Here is a 15335-nt window from a genome sequence, read left to right on the forward strand (position 1 = left end):
ACAGCCACAGATGCAGCTGGGAATCCAAGCATTGTGGAGCAGCAGAGGGTGAGCATCCCTCTGCCACGTGCCCTTGGAGGGCAGGCACAGAGCTGTCCTGCTTCTGTCCAGGCTCCTCAAAGAGCTTCTGCAAGGTTTGCCACGAGCAACAGAGAGGTTGACCCTGAGACCTTGCTCTGAGCCTTGCCAAGGTAAAATGGGATGCACTGGAGCCAAGGACATCTAAGGAACTGAAATAAGGATCATGGTCAGGAGGGGCAGGGTATTTAGTGAGTGGCTGGAGGAGAGGAGATGGAAGCAGGACATGCTTGTAGCTGCACTTGGTTTCACAGGGATGAACTCTTTGCTCCTAACAGTGTTTTATGGATTTCAGGGGATGCAGGGCTCTGGTTGGATGGTCTGGGCATGACATTAGATTTTTTAAGAATTATCTATTTTGCTTTGAAGATAAGTTGCTCATGGTAGTAGTGAGACTGTACTTTCCATGCTTCACTCTGGAGTAAATGATGGGTTCCGTTTACCCCTGTGCTTACCTATCAGATGGTGATTAAGTGATCAGGCAGATGAGAGCTGATAAGCATGCATGGCTGATAGTAGTGATCAAAATGAGTTTTCAAGACCATCTGTATGATTTATAAGCACAAACTACATTTGTTCTTGGCTTGTTTTTTTTTTTTTAATGCAATCATTGATGGCAGTTCTGTGAGTAACTTTTCTATGAAATCCTAGGACAAATTTCAGTCTGTAATATGTTGTTGCAAGTCCTGTTAAAATTTAATTTGCATGCCCATAAAGTGCAGCTCTACAGAGAAAAAAGTTTCTGTTTGTCAAGGAAAGGAAGATGATCTTTAAGGATTCCTAAAGGATATCCTGATCATGCAAAATCTCCATGGCAAACAGAAATAATCCCAAAGCTATTTTTTTGAAACCTCATTATTTTTGAGGAGGAGCTGCTTTTTTTTGGATCTAACTCAGTAAATGACTGAAGTACTGAGTTGCAAGGGGTTTTAATGGGTTAAGGGAACCCTTAGGTGAATTCCAGATTCTAATTTCAATTATGTTTGAATTGCGTTCTTATTCACTCCAGATGCTTGCAGTATGGATCACTACTCTTTTTCTTCTCAATGCAGCCAGAGGTGAGACATATCATGAATAAAGTCTATAAAGAGTAAAAATTATGTGCAGCTTACACCAGGATATCTATATTCTAGAAAAAAACTGTTCATTGGAGTGGATTTGACATAATTCTTCATTAGGACCACTGAGTCATGTCATGTCTTTCCCACATTTAACTCATTACTTTTTAATTCTGTAAAGGTTTTTGCAGCTAGCAAACAGAATAGATATCAGAAAGGTATTTTTATATGCAAATTGATACTGAAATTCTTCCAGAACATTTCCTACCCTGAAATCACTCATGGTAGCTACAACCCTGGTAATGAGAGCCTAGGCACCTACTCTTCACCGTGCTATGCAGAGAACAAGAAAATAGTCATTTTCCAAAATACCTCTTCAATGACAGGAAAGAATGGACTTTTCAATAGCAATAAAAATTTCTTGGCATTTCACAACTGTTGTGCTATAACAGTGTGGAAGGATGACAATTAATGGCAACACCCGCGTGTCATATTTGCACCATTACTGTACTAAAGGCACAATAGAAATTGTGAAACTGGTCCTTCAGGCACAGACCACACATCCTGAGGCTGTGCTTTACTCTAGGCTTACACTCAAATTCCACTTTATTGCTTCCACTAAAACCTTCTGGTGATGAAAAAAATAAAGGAGATGTTTAATGTCTGTTGTGGAGCAAGCAGAAGTACCTATTTTAATGTTTTGGTTTCTTTTTGCTCCCTCATGAGCTGTTGCACAAGAAATAACAATCTAGATAATCCCTGGAGTTTAGGACTGATTTAAAGAATTACTCTGTGCTGACAGCAAAAGCTGATTTCATCCCTGGATCAAGATTTTATTGTCCTGTTTCAAGGGCTGTGTTAACAATATATTGAACCAAACTTATCCTGAGCTCCCCAGGCTGAGCTCCAGGCTCTGGTTGCAACAGGAACCACTCCTGAAGTTCAAGTCCTCACCTCAAACACCCAAGCACAACTGAGCCCCTTAATGAAAAATGCTCAGAAGGGCCATCCAATCCAAATCAGGCTTGTTTGGCTTTCCTGGTGTAAACCCTCTCCTGCCAGCTTTGTGTGCAGAACCTGCGACATTCCCAGAACACGAATATCTCTTTCTTTGTGCACCCCAGGAAGGGAAGTTTGCTACCAAAGGCTTGGATGCTTTTCAGACAGCCCCCCATGGGCTGGGATCCCAGGGAGACAACTGGCAGGCTTGCCCAGCTCTCCAGATGCTGTGAACACAAATTTCCTCCTCTACACCAGAAATAACATGGGGAAATACCAAGTAAGAAAATGCTTTGTTTTAAAATGCTGACCGTGTACAATACATTCAATAAATTGTAGGGACAGTTTCTTCTCTCACATATTTTGCTCATAAGACTCCTGGGAGAACCTCCAGTTCTATATTAGACACATGGTAATTTTCTTCTATCTTTTTTTCCTTTTTCCTCATTTCAGCTCCCTGAGGAGCCAGGCATATTTTCAACATACATTAATCACAGCCCTCTAACACAAGTTATTACAGGTAAAAGGCTCCAGAATTAAGGGGTTTTATATAAATGGCAGTCACAATCAGTGGAGGTGTTTATTAAGCCACTTCAAAACAAGTCCAACTCCTCCAGCTGAGGGCCTTTGAGGTTTTAACAAACCAGTCTTTCACCAAAGGTGAGATGTCTGCTAATTAGTGCATGACATCCCCCTTTTAAGTCAACAAAACCATAACAAAAAATATGTAAGAGCTAGTACTCAGAATTTCTTTTAAAGAAAATAATGTCTTCTTTCTCAATACACACCAAAATACCCAAAGCCTCTGAATTTGTAAGCCTGGTGGGATTTCCCATCAAATATAAATTAAGTAATTAAGGTCTTATCTTCAAAGGAAAAAAGAAAGAAAACTAGGTATAGTTTCAAAGTCAACCACGTAATATCTTTCAGAAGGTGCTATCTTTGCATTTCTATTGCCAAGTTTGATAAAATCTTGTACTTACATGGCATGTTGTACCAGTATATCACAAAGCATTGTGCAGAAGATGCCAGTATCATTAATTCAATTAATCAGAGGAAGCGAAGCATTTGTTGAAGTGATTAATTGATAAAATGAAACTTGAAAGGCAGTTTAGGAATGAGAAATAAGGCCCATTTTTTCCAGGTCTAGAACTATGCCTTAACCATTGGGGCACTCTGCCCATTATCAAAATGTACAGTGGGATGGAACAGTCACATCCTTTTTGTGTTTGTTGGTTGCTTGGTTCTCTTGGCACAGAAAATTTCAGCTACAAATCCTTCAACTATAAAAGCTTCGAATTTCCGAACGCACAGGAAAACTCGTTTCATTATCCATGGCCACCTTGCTGGAGCAGATCTCCCCTGGATAACAAGCATCTGCAGGGTAGGTACAACTATTTTTAATAGTAATTTTGCTTTTATTTGAAAGTCTAAATATCCACATCTGGCTTAAAATTCCCATGTAAAATTTGCACCTTTATTCTCTTGTTAATTCAGGGAGCAGAAAAGTCAGAGTGAAGCCCAGTTCCACATAACCACTGTCTTGTTCCTGGCTAGGAGTACAGTGCAATTCAGCCTTCTCCTTAGTGCCCTTTTGCTGCATTCACCTCCACGGGGAAAGCTATAATAAATTGATTTTTCAATTCCTTGCCAATAATAAAGGGGGAAAAAAGAGTGAGTTTTCTCACCTCAGCAAAAGGTCACAATAAATGTGTCAGTTTGAGTGACACATTTGATCTAATAAAACCAAAAGGCTTTGTTCAGCAGATTGGTTTCATTCTACTCTGGCACATTTAAAAAATGAAATTGTTTCAGAATAAAATACAAAATCAGAAAGTTCTATAGGCAGAAGCATCTAAATAGAATGTTTTGGTTATAATCTATGTACTTCAGGGCTGAACAATTCAAGCACAAAATTGAGAATTCTTTTAGATGATGAAAGCATAAAAATTTTGAAGAATAAAGCTTGGACCTATTTTGGTAACAGGGGTAGAGTCATTAAGAGAAGTTGGTACCTTAGAGCCAACCAAGGCATCTGGAATGGAAATAGAGCTGGAGGAAGCTTGTGAGTGTCCTCTAAGCACTGGTTCCACTCTGCCTCCTTGTGTTGATCTTCAGCATCAGTAGGAATTACTGGAGATGTGTCATCACTGGTCACACAAATGAAACAAAATCCAGTTTACATATGCCCTGCTACAGCTGTAATTAATGCCTATTCCCTTCTCTGTTCCTTTTCTGTTCTCCACCAGTTCATGTTTCACTATGAAGATGTGAACTGCATTTTGACAGACTGGAGGGGTGGCTCCAGTGGTCTGTACACAGATGCCGTCAACAACGTCCGCATTGTGGGGGCTGAGCTGGAGTACCTGGTGAACTTCCTCGAGGTAAAAAATATCCCTGGAACGTGCACAGTCCACATAAACATTGTGCTCAGAGTGGCACCTTTAGGTTTGATTCAATAGAGCCAGGAAGAACAAGAAGTACCCAGTAAAGCAGGTCCAAATGTTATAGAAGGGCTTTAATTCCACAGAAGTTAAAATACTTGCTTTAGTGTCATAATTGATTTTGAAAAACTAACATGAATTTTCAGCAGTTCAAAACGTTTGAAAATCTGAAGTGAAAAATTAAATCCCCAAGATTTAGTGTATTGGAATGAGATGGTAAATAGCCATGAACATCCTGAAAATGAAAAGGAGTGAGATGACTGGGGAATTGTTTCTCTTTAGGTAGAGATCCCATCACTCAGAACTGTGACTTTCCACCAGAACACTCATCTCCACTACCCAGTGACCTTGCCATGTCCTGGCACTGCATGGGGACATGCTGCAGTGTCACTTGTACACCCACAGTGGTTTTTTCTCCTTTCCATAAACCTTCACAGAAGGAGTATGGCTACTCTCCTGCCAACATCCATTTCATTGGCCACAGCCTTGGAGCACACGTTGCAGGGGAGGCAGGGAGGAGGAAGCCTGGCATTGGAAGAATAACAGGTACTGCAGCTATTTCAGCTGATAAAACTTTATATTTTCATTCAGCTTAAAGAGAACTGAAGAATCATTGCTGCTTTATAAACATACAATACAGAATGCAATGTGCTGCTTTGTCATAAATAACAGTGTCCAGCCAGCATGGTGGCACACAAGTCGTGACACCGTCAGTCACACATTGCGTTCTTCTAAAAATTTACTATTTTCTGCTTTCCTTCTCTCCCAGTCAGTTCTTTTCTCTGCATAGGCATTGCTTTGTCTAAGCCATGCACACAGTGAGCAGTCACACAAGCAACTCAGGGAAATAGGGGTCAGAGCTGTGTTTTTTTATCTCCAAAGAGACCACACTGGGACACCATTTTCAACCAAGATATTCTGGAAATACAAATAGACTTCTTGCCAAATAAAAATTAATAAATAAATCCACGTGTTCAGAGTAACATATGAAGATTTCACATTTTTCAATAAAATGATGAAAGAACCCAAATAAACCAAACCTATTCTTATATCACTGTTCCCAAAAGTAACCCAAGCAGCCACCATTTTACTGTGCCTTCAGTCAGCTTTCTATTAATACCCTGCCTGTTTTTCTAGCTGTGGACCACAAAATGGATTTTTTTTTATGTAAAGGCAGAAATGTAATCACATATATAGCATACATAACCTGTGTGTGGTGATATACAGATACTCAATCAGATGTATCTCCATTCATTTAGGTTTGGATCCAGCGGGGCCCCTTTTCCAGTATACTCCCACAATGGTTAGGCTGGACCCTTCAGATGCAAAATTTGTTGATATAATTCACACTCATGCTGGTCATCTTTTCTTTGACTTTGGTAAGTTTTGATTGAAAGGCTGCCATTGGCACACAGGTTGGCTACAGAACACCTGGGATTGATCTGCCAGGATCCATTGTGCATTTCAGCTCCAGGGATTCTTCAGACTTGTGGCCACCTGGATTTTTACCCAAATGGTGGGAAGAAGATGCCAGGATGCAAGCAGCTTCGTGTTCCTCCTGCAACTCGGGATATCAATGACCTGATGCGAGGTAAATACATGTTAAAGTAATACCTCATTATAAGTTACAGGTAGAAACAAAGGCTAGGATAAGGCAAGACCTTTATATAGTTCAGATTTGGGATAGGGAGACAATGCTCAAAAATGGAACATTTAAAACTGCCTCTGAAATACCCTCCAATTTTCTTTTGTACTAAACAAGGCAAATTCTAGATGAAAACTTCAGTTAAGCATGCAAAATTGTGCATCACAAGTTTTCTAAGAGCCTGCCACTGTGCTGACAGGCTGAACTCAGTGGGAATTCTTCACATGAAGGACTGGTAAAATTTCATCCATGGGTAATCCAAAAATTAGTATTTTAAAATCTGAGCTCTCCTTCTCCCTAGGAAGATATTACTCCCAATATTAGTGGGATTCATGCATGCCAGCAAGCTTTAGTCTCTTCAAAGAGAACAGTCCAAGGTCAGAAATATAAAAGATGATAAAATGACTGCTCCATTAGTAGTTCTTCAAAGAAAGTTGGACCATTAATCAGAATTACCCTGGGATCCAGTACAATAGATCCACAAAATCCTGTCGTCTGATCCTAACCTACAGAAATGAGAACATCTGTTATTCACAGCTAAATGGTTTGAAATCCCTACCACTAGTTAAATAATTTGCTTTCAAAAATGCTCTCCCTTAGAACTGGTCAAGAACTTAGTAACAAAGAGAACTGAAATCTGGCTGTGCTCAAAGTCACTTGGAACAAAAATACTTTCCAACTGGAATGCATAAAAATGTCCACATTTAAATAAAAAAATTAAATATTTTTCCAGAGACATTTCAAAAGGCTCTTTGTAATGTTTTGTCATGAAGGAGAAACTCAACTCTATTGAACACAAGCAGATGGAGTTTGTTGTTCAAGGAGCTCTTAAAAAATAGAGACAGCCTTAACTCCCTCTTCTTGGTTAAACCTTACTTTGTTTGGTAACCTCTCTATTGTTTGCTAATGTTTACATTTATGTAGTGTTTTTATGTATGAAGTGCTTTAGAAATAATATTTAGTGACTTTTTCCCTACAGTTTTTGATGCAGTAGAAAGACTATAGGTGTTAAGTGAATTTGCCACTAACATAAATTGAGCCAGCTGTAAGAGCTGAGGGTTTAAAAGCACAAACCCTTCTGAATTAAAGAAGGAGCTACTAAGAAAACATACTCAGGAAGCCTTGATGATGCAGATTATTTCCAAGAAAAAACAGACAACAAGGACTTTTCAAAGAGATTTTAGTGTGGGGTTTCTTTTCTTTTCTTATGGAAGGAACAATGTGTCAACTGGTCAACACCAGCTGGTCTATCTTTAAGATGCATAAACATTTCCATTGGGGGAAATTTTGATTTCACTCCAACCTGCGGTAGTCTGCAACCACTTCAGTGCCCCCCAGACTTGCCCCTGTGGTTTGGTGAGCCCCCACCACTTGCTGAAGTGGAATAAAACCCATTTTTATACAAACAACCTAACTCTAGTATATGGATTTTTGATATAGAAGAGACCTTGAAAACAAGGAAGACAACATTGCTATAAGGGACATGTAAATATAACCCAAATAGCACTTCCTTCGTTCCTTACTGGCTGCTTATAAATTTCAGTGTGATGGGAAAAAGTACTTGTTTCAAAGAGTTCTGACAAAGCCAAGGACATGCTGCCAAATATCCTGCTTTTCAGAGGATTTCACAGAATTGCTATCAAATGGCTGCAGATTTTCTAGTGCTTAAAAACACCAAAAGCCACAGAATTTATAATAATTGCTAAAATTACCTTTAATTCTAGAAATTAGTGGAAACTGTGATTTTACAGAATGTTGTGATAACTGTAAGAAAAGGGAAACTACTTCATTGTAACTACTGTATGCTTTACAAAAACTGTAGCTATGAAATATTCCAGTCTTTAAAATATCAAAGGGGAACACTCCCAAATGTTTCTTGTTTCACCTTGTGCATCTCCACCTCTGTTAAAAATGACCTCTTTCCAACAGAAAATAATATATGTAGGCATAAGTACACTGCCTTACTACAAAACCAAATAATTCACAATTTAAATGTCTTTTAATCATTGTTATTTCTTTTACCTGAGACATCACTATATGTGCAAGTGCTTTTGAGGAAAAGAGACCCCAAAATGTTTCATTGGCATGGACTTTACGTTAATGTATTGCTTTAATCACTTTTTACCTGTTGGGGATTTTGTTGGTTTGGTTTTTTTTTTTCCCAGCATACAGATCCTTTGGATGTGGACACAAAAGAAGTCTCAGGTATTATGCTGAGAGCATCATCACTCCAAATGGATTTGTTGGGTACCAGTGTGACACATACCGAGAGTTTGTGTTGGTAAGTGCCAGGTCTGGATTTATCTGAGGGCCTAATTATTTCTTTAAATAATTCCTGGGACAACTTCTACACTTGGGATCATGGAATATGGGCACAGGGGACATTCAGAACCACTGACTACCTTCATTCAGACCATACCCAAACCCAAGCAATTTCACAATGGAGAAGGGATGATGATCATTTTGCCTTTTGTTCATCAAATGCACAAATAGCCAAAGGTCCACAAATACCAGTTCGAACAGAACCTCCCACATATCAAAACTGAACTACCTAAACACAGCACAGCTATTTTTTCCCACTGCAATTAATCTGCTTTCATGCTTAACTTGTTTTACCTTCTTTTAATGGATGTCAAGCTCTTGATCTGATTGTCTGATCTGTGTAGGTAGATTGAATTCATTAAGGCTCTGCATGGGAATAAAGGATAAAGAGCTGACAGAACAAATCCCAAATGGAAAGCCCAACCTTCCCAAATTCCAGTATTCCTAAACATAAATATTTTTACCATATGGGTAAGATATTCAGACCCACTTGGAAATGTGGTTATGCATCCTATAACCAGCAGAAAACTTTCCAGTGGATGTTATAAAGATGAATATATTACCTGGATTTTACAGATCAGGTAGCAAGGCACAACACTCTTTATGGTATTTACTTACAGTCCCTGCAAGACCACAAGGAATTAGGCCAGATGTCCAACCTGTTTCTCTCTGATTTTCAGCAAGATGAAATAAGATGACTGACCACCTCAACTCCTTTTTCAACCACAATGATAAATACTGAAGATATGATCTGAACTGAGAAGCAAGGACCTACAAAAACCCAAACAAAAAAAAAAAAAACCTGGGAAAAAGCTGAAATACCGTAACTTTCTAAATTTCAAGAAGTAGGATTTAAATAGATGATGTCTTATAACACACATTTTTATTTTCCCCCCAGGGAGACTGCTTTCCATGTCCAGAAGAAGGATGCCCACTGATGGGTCATTATGCTGATAAGTTTTTACATAAAACTGAAAAAGAAGAGCAAAAAGTTTATTTAAACACAGGGCCCTCCCCTCCATATGCTCGTAAGTGCTCATTTTGTGGTGTATTCTAAAAAGGCAATGAATTATGTGTGAAAAAGGACCCTACACTTCTGCAGAGCTGCTACAGTTAATGAGTTGCACTCAATAAAACATCCAGAATTTTAGGTGTTAGGAACATGCAGTACCAGCATTATTTTGGAAAGCTGAGATAATTGTAAAAACAGATCAAATGATGCTCACCTTTGGGTTAAACTTGGTTATTACATGATGACTTCAAAACTTCCATAAAGCTGAAATTGGAAGGAATTTTATGCTGGAAATGCATAATTTTAAATTTAAAAATGTTGCATTTTTTTATTGGCAAAATTTATAAAACTGGAGCATTTCAGGATATTTTTCCCAAGCCCATCAAGTCAAAATGACAGGGAGTAATAAGAAATACAGTTTAGTTGTGATTAATGTAGAAATAGCCACAGGACTGGGGAAAATTAATAAATGGAAAATTAATAGGAACATTAATAAATGAACTTCAATTTGTCAGAGGTGTTTTTTGCTTATAAGCATGTTTGTGCAATCCTTTTCTCTCTCTTAGAGACACTGAAACATATAATAAATTTAACCCTTAGGAAAGAAATCTCCTTACAACTGTAATCCATTTGATTTTGCTTCCCAAGGCTGGCGAAAAGAGATACATGTCAAAGTATGTGCAACAGAAACCATGAAGGGAAATATAGATGTAGCCTTGACTGGAACAAATGGCTTCAGAAAAAAATACACCATTGACAAGTAAGTTTAATGTGGCTGCTGGAAACGTGGCTCTATCTCTGCTAGCACATGGAATGTATACTCAGCTTTTCTTACACGTGTCACCTTGTTCTGTGTGCTCTGTGATTTACACTGTAGCTGATAAGTGATGGAAGTTCCCTGTCCTGCAGACTGTAGTAAAAATCTGTTTGCTGCTCCCTCTTACTCTGTATTTTCTTTTGTTTTCTGAGGTTGATGTTAGCCCAGCAAAGTGGGCAAGAGCTCTGTGGCTGCTGCTGGACTCAAACAAGATTTGGTGATCTCTGAGAATACAAAGAGCTCAGTGATGTGCAGTCATCCAATTATCCCCTCCTCTGGGGAATATGTGAATAAGAAAGTTGCAGCTCCCCCATGAATTGTGCTGGAATACGGGATTCCTGTCCACTCAGCCTGGCTTTTTCCAGTAAATGTGAATTTAAATCCCAACAAACAGATGCTGGTCAGCAACCCAGCTTCCACATTACAAAACCAACTTCCTCTGTGTTTGAACAGAGCCTCATTACTGGTCTGTACTAGGAGTGCCTTTGGCTATAAATACACCACTGCAGCAATAAACCCACAGATAATTTCAATGTTAATGTCACATTGCAGTGTGTGTTCTGTTAGAGCGAACAGTGATAGCACAGAAGGCACAAATGTAAACTATAATTTTCAATTTCCTTCATGGTTGAGAGCAACCAGAAACACTGAGAGGACTTTTTGACTTGGATTTATTTGAAGATAGATCTTATTTTTCAAAAGTAATGTATAGAATAAATCACGGTGATACTGAGAAAGGCTGTGCTAACTGATATGTGTTTTCATCCTGAAAGGCACAGGAATTTCAGCAAAACTATAAAAAAAGCTCATAAAATTCCAGCAGTAGCATTCAAAGCCCCAACTCTCATGGCACCCCTCAGCTCATCTCTCTTATTCCCAATAGTCAAGTTTTCTTTTCCTCCTCATTTGTGTGTAGAACATTGAACATCACTTCTGTGCTTTTCTTTTGGCAGGGGAACTTTCAAACCAGGCAACACATACTTGAACTACATTGATACAGAAATTTCTGGGAACATTTCAAAAGTTGAGTTTCTCTGGAAAAAGCAACTAGGTCATGCAGACAGAGGCTGCATGGGAGCTGAAGAAGTCAGAATAATATCAGGGGAAAATGGGAATATGTAAGTACATAATCTAATGATGTAAGGTAGAAGTTTTTCTCCTAAATTGCATTTTCATGTGCCCAGCTCTCCATTGGCACATAGCACAGCACACAGAAACAGCTCTGCAGGGTTCAATCCTGTACCTGCCTGGGCAGAGCACTTCATGCTGACTCCAGCCCGAGCCAATGGGCCTGGCAGCCACTGCCATCTGCAGGACTTTAGATACACTTTTGGAACATACCTCTTGTTTAATTTTAACCAAAATTAATCCAGTTTATGCATCCACCTTAATGGATTTTTTGCTTCTTTTCTGCCAAGGTCAGGATTAAATCACTAGACGGTATTTCTTGTTTGGACTCAGATGTTCATTCATTCTTATCTATGTTACAGTCTCACAAGCTGTGAGTTCTGCAGTACTTTGACAAGGTAAAAAATGGCAGTGTAGCTCTGCCTACAAGGTATTTTAAGGATAAACTGTCCAATTAAGAAATTACACCTAAATTATTTTTAACCAATAACCAATCACCCGTGGTGCACAATGTGAACTTTTCTATCCAATTACACAAAACCACCCAAATCCATGGAGAGGAAGGAGAAGAAGGAGAAGAAGAAGGTGAAGAAGGACCAGCCTCCACCCTAAAACCTCTGTCTTGCTTTATATATATTACTATATTCTAAAACCTTCAACTCTAAGTTTTCCCCATGTGACATTACACACTTCTATTCTAACTCCACACCCACAATCCCAGTTCTGTAATTCCATTTTGGAAGCCTTCTCCACGGCCTCAGGTCAAATATAGTGTTCTTTTGGGAGTCAGTGCCTCTCAGCACAGAAAATCTAAAATTCTCAGCATCCAGGGTTCCAACACACCCCACTCTGTCATGTAAACCAAAGTGTGCTAAGTGGGAGAAATGCAGGGAGCAATTCCCTTCAAAAGCACACTCCTGTTCCAAATGAAAATCCTGAGGGAGTCTGATCAAAAAGGCAAACACATCCTAAAAGTGAATAATTAGTCATGAACTAGTAAGTCTTTAAAAAAAAAAAAAATTGATAACACACACTCAATGCTCTGTCTACTGGAACTTATGCTTTGGCCTAACATGAAATAAAACCAGGGTTTATATTGATTATATTGGCTAGCTGCTATGAAAATGTCCCATTTTACTGACAAATATTTCCTTAACTCTCCCCCCTTCCCAGGTCAGTGTTCTGTGGGTGTGGAACTGTGCAGCCCAGCATGTGGCAAGCCCTGGCTCTTTGCTGAGGGCCAGGAGTGCCCAACCCTCACCAGCTGCAAGAGGACACTGCAGACAACAACAAAGGGTTAACGAGGCTCCCTCAACAGACTTTGAGAAATTTGTCCAGCCCTCCATAAAAGCTCAATTTCCAAGTTAGTGCTGTCACCTTTTCTCCATGCAGGGCAGCTACACTCCTGTGAACTATGGTTACAATGACAGAAAACACATATGTTACTAATAACCAGCAGGACTCTCTTCTGTACCTGAAACAGGCATCTCCTTATCAAAACTGCATTGTGCTACTGAGGAACTTGAATTTTCTGGCAGCCTTCAATAAGGAACTATTTTCTCTTTGCCAGTGAAACTGAATTTTCCACGTCTATTTTGCCTTTGTGAAAATGCTGAAGTCAGACTTGAGCTACATCATTTGGAATAGCATTGCCACTCCAGATTTGTCAGCACTTTGATTGTACTGGTCAGCAAAACCAGACCACTAAGAGTTATCAGCATCAGCCAAAATAAGCTAAAGTTCCTTTGTTTCAACACAGGCTACCCACAAAAATTCCTTCATTTTTTAATTACCAGCTGTTGTCCGAGGCATGCAACAGATTTCTGCCTCTGATGTGAGGTTTGTCATTTGGGTGCAGAAATTGAGTGTATCAATCACATTGGGCAATTCTGTGGTGTTGCAGAATGCTCCCAGTGAGGTTCCCCAGAAGCTGCTGGTGTGTTACACAAGGCTGAATGTGGCTGATGAACAGGTGTGTTTCAAATGATGCAGCAATACGTCTGAGATGTCAGAACCCTGTCACCTCCTGGGCAGTTTGCTGAAGGAGCTTGCTCAGGATATTTGATAAATCAGGTGTCTGCCTTCTCAAAAATACCCTTTATTTATCATCTCCCCATGAGCAGGGTGGGACCAGAAACCATCTTGAGCAGGAAATTCATCCTTCTTTACCCTTTAAGGAAACTTCTTGGCAAGATTCCCTTCTTGAGCAAGAAGGGGCTTCCCTCTCCTGTGATCCCCTGAAGATATAAAATGCCCCAGGTACTTCTACACAGTTTAGAAATTTCTGTAACTGGTAATTACAACATCTTGAACATCCTCCATAAACCATGCATGGCTCTCTGCCCCAGAGTTGCACAAATTAAGGACACGTTTTTTTGGTTTTTTTTCTTACAGACAGGAACTGAAGCAAAATAAATGTAAATATTTTCCTCAGGATCACAAAAACCTGGGTTTTATGGCACAAACAGGAGTGTGATCAGTGCCATATAAGGCATCACTCCTCACAGGAAGGAAACAAAGTCCTGTTGGACTCAAGGCTTCTTTAAAGCCCATCCTCTCCTGCCTCCATACTTGACTGTGCCCCTTTTGCAATTCTAAAAACTAATTTGGTGTTTTTATGAATAATAAATCATATTCTTTCAAAAATACAAATTTTATTTTGTTTAATTTTAAGCTATAGATTTCAACAGTGTTCTGACAAAATGTGACAGATCATTTAGGCTGCTGACTTGGGCTACAAGTGTGGTACAGTGGTACAGCTGACTAGACCACTTAAAAAGATGCATTTTCTCACCCAACTTTTTCAGCTAAAACTAGAATATTGCATTAATTTCCTCCCCTTGTGATGTTCTGTTTTCATTCTTGTCATATGCTATTTCTTGAGTTAAATTTTATTCTTTGGTATAGTAGACATCAGCTCTGGCCTCCTTTGCTAATGTATTTTTAGACAGAAGAAGAGAGATTTATTTTTATGTGATAAAGGTGAAAAACCCACACTGACAGCACCTGTGTGTTGCTGGTGGCAAATAATCTCCCTCCTTGTTTCTTGTATATAAAATTTAAAATTCTTCCTAGGATCAAATTTTTGGATATTATCACTTCATATTAATGGTGCTAGTCCAAATAATGCAAGGGTTTGATATTTCATCAGAAAATCTGCCTTAGACAAAGCTCTGGAGGGCAATTCTTTCATATCTTTAAAACAAAGTAAGCCATCTTTTCAGAACAATTTAAATTGAATCTTTAAAATGTCAGGTGAGACACACCACTCCATATGTTTGGCTGTCATGTGGAAAGGTAGTGCTTTTTAAAATCAAACATTTTTCCAGGGATTTAAAGGACATACAATGATTTGCATTCTGTCTTTTACATTATTTAAATATTGTGCCAAATTATAAGTGCTTCAGAATTACAATACAAATTTCATTTTATACTCCTTAAGTATGTGTTCACTACAAAAATTATGCCAAAGGTAAATTGATAAAAAAGCCATTATGAGGCTTTCAGCCTCACACACTTTGATCTCTCATGGCACTCTTTTGACAATGGGGTAACATAAAACAACTGCACAAAAAAACCTCTTAAGCCTTTTCTGGAAAAAGGGACAGCAACAATTAGCAATCCAAAATATGAACTGTCTGGTCCACTTACATTATCTTTCCAAAAACACAGCCTATCAAAATGCCCCTCCTAAATGTTTGTGAGCCCAGAACTAAAATAACAACAATAATAGAAATTAACTAAATAGGAATAATAGACAGAAACATCAGCATTCAGATTGGGCAGTTTCTCTTTTCCTACTTTTGATCCTATCTTAATATGTGACTTTTCT

At 38.9% G+C, this 15335-nt stretch overlaps 1 protein-coding gene across 1 annotated transcript; it reads left to right on the forward strand.

Moving 5' to 3' along the window:
• Positions 1-1087: 1087 nt before the first annotated feature.
• Positions 1088-12740, forward strand: LOC115905262 (pancreatic lipase-related protein 2-like). The gene is made up of 12 exons (XM_030951449.1): positions 1088-1136; positions 2261-2415; positions 3394-3519; positions 4385-4519; positions 5017-5125; positions 5839-5958; positions 6048-6170; positions 8390-8505; positions 9445-9574; positions 10207-10318; positions 11329-11493; positions 12677-12740. Exons 1-12 carry the CDS (start codon positions 1088-1090, stop codon positions 12738-12740), a joined length of 1404 nt encoding a protein of 467 aa, XP_030807309.1.
• The last annotated feature ends 2595 nt before the right edge of the window (positions 12741-15335 follow it).

The sequence above is a fragment of the Camarhynchus parvulus genome, chromosome 6, assembly GCF_901933205.1.
Source record: "Camarhynchus parvulus chromosome 6, STF_HiC, whole genome shotgun sequence".
In the NCBI taxonomy this organism is placed as follows: domain Eukaryota; kingdom Metazoa; phylum Chordata; class Aves; order Passeriformes; family Thraupidae; genus Camarhynchus; species Camarhynchus parvulus.

Bases quoted from the DNA above. Each gene is read 5' to 3' on its own strand.
- LOC115905262 (XM_030951449.1), top strand. From the start codon at position 1,088: ATGCTTGCAGTATGGATCACTACTCTTTTTCTTCTCAATGCAGCCAGA. The intron at 3,520-4,384 runs GTAGGTACAACT...GTTCTCCACCAG, and splicing joins GGATAACAAGCATCTGCAGG to TTCATGTTTCACTATGAAGA. The intron at 5,959-6,047 runs GTAAGTTTTGAT...TGTGCATTTCAG, and splicing joins TCATCTTTTCTTTGACTTTG to CTCCAGGGATTCTTCAGACT.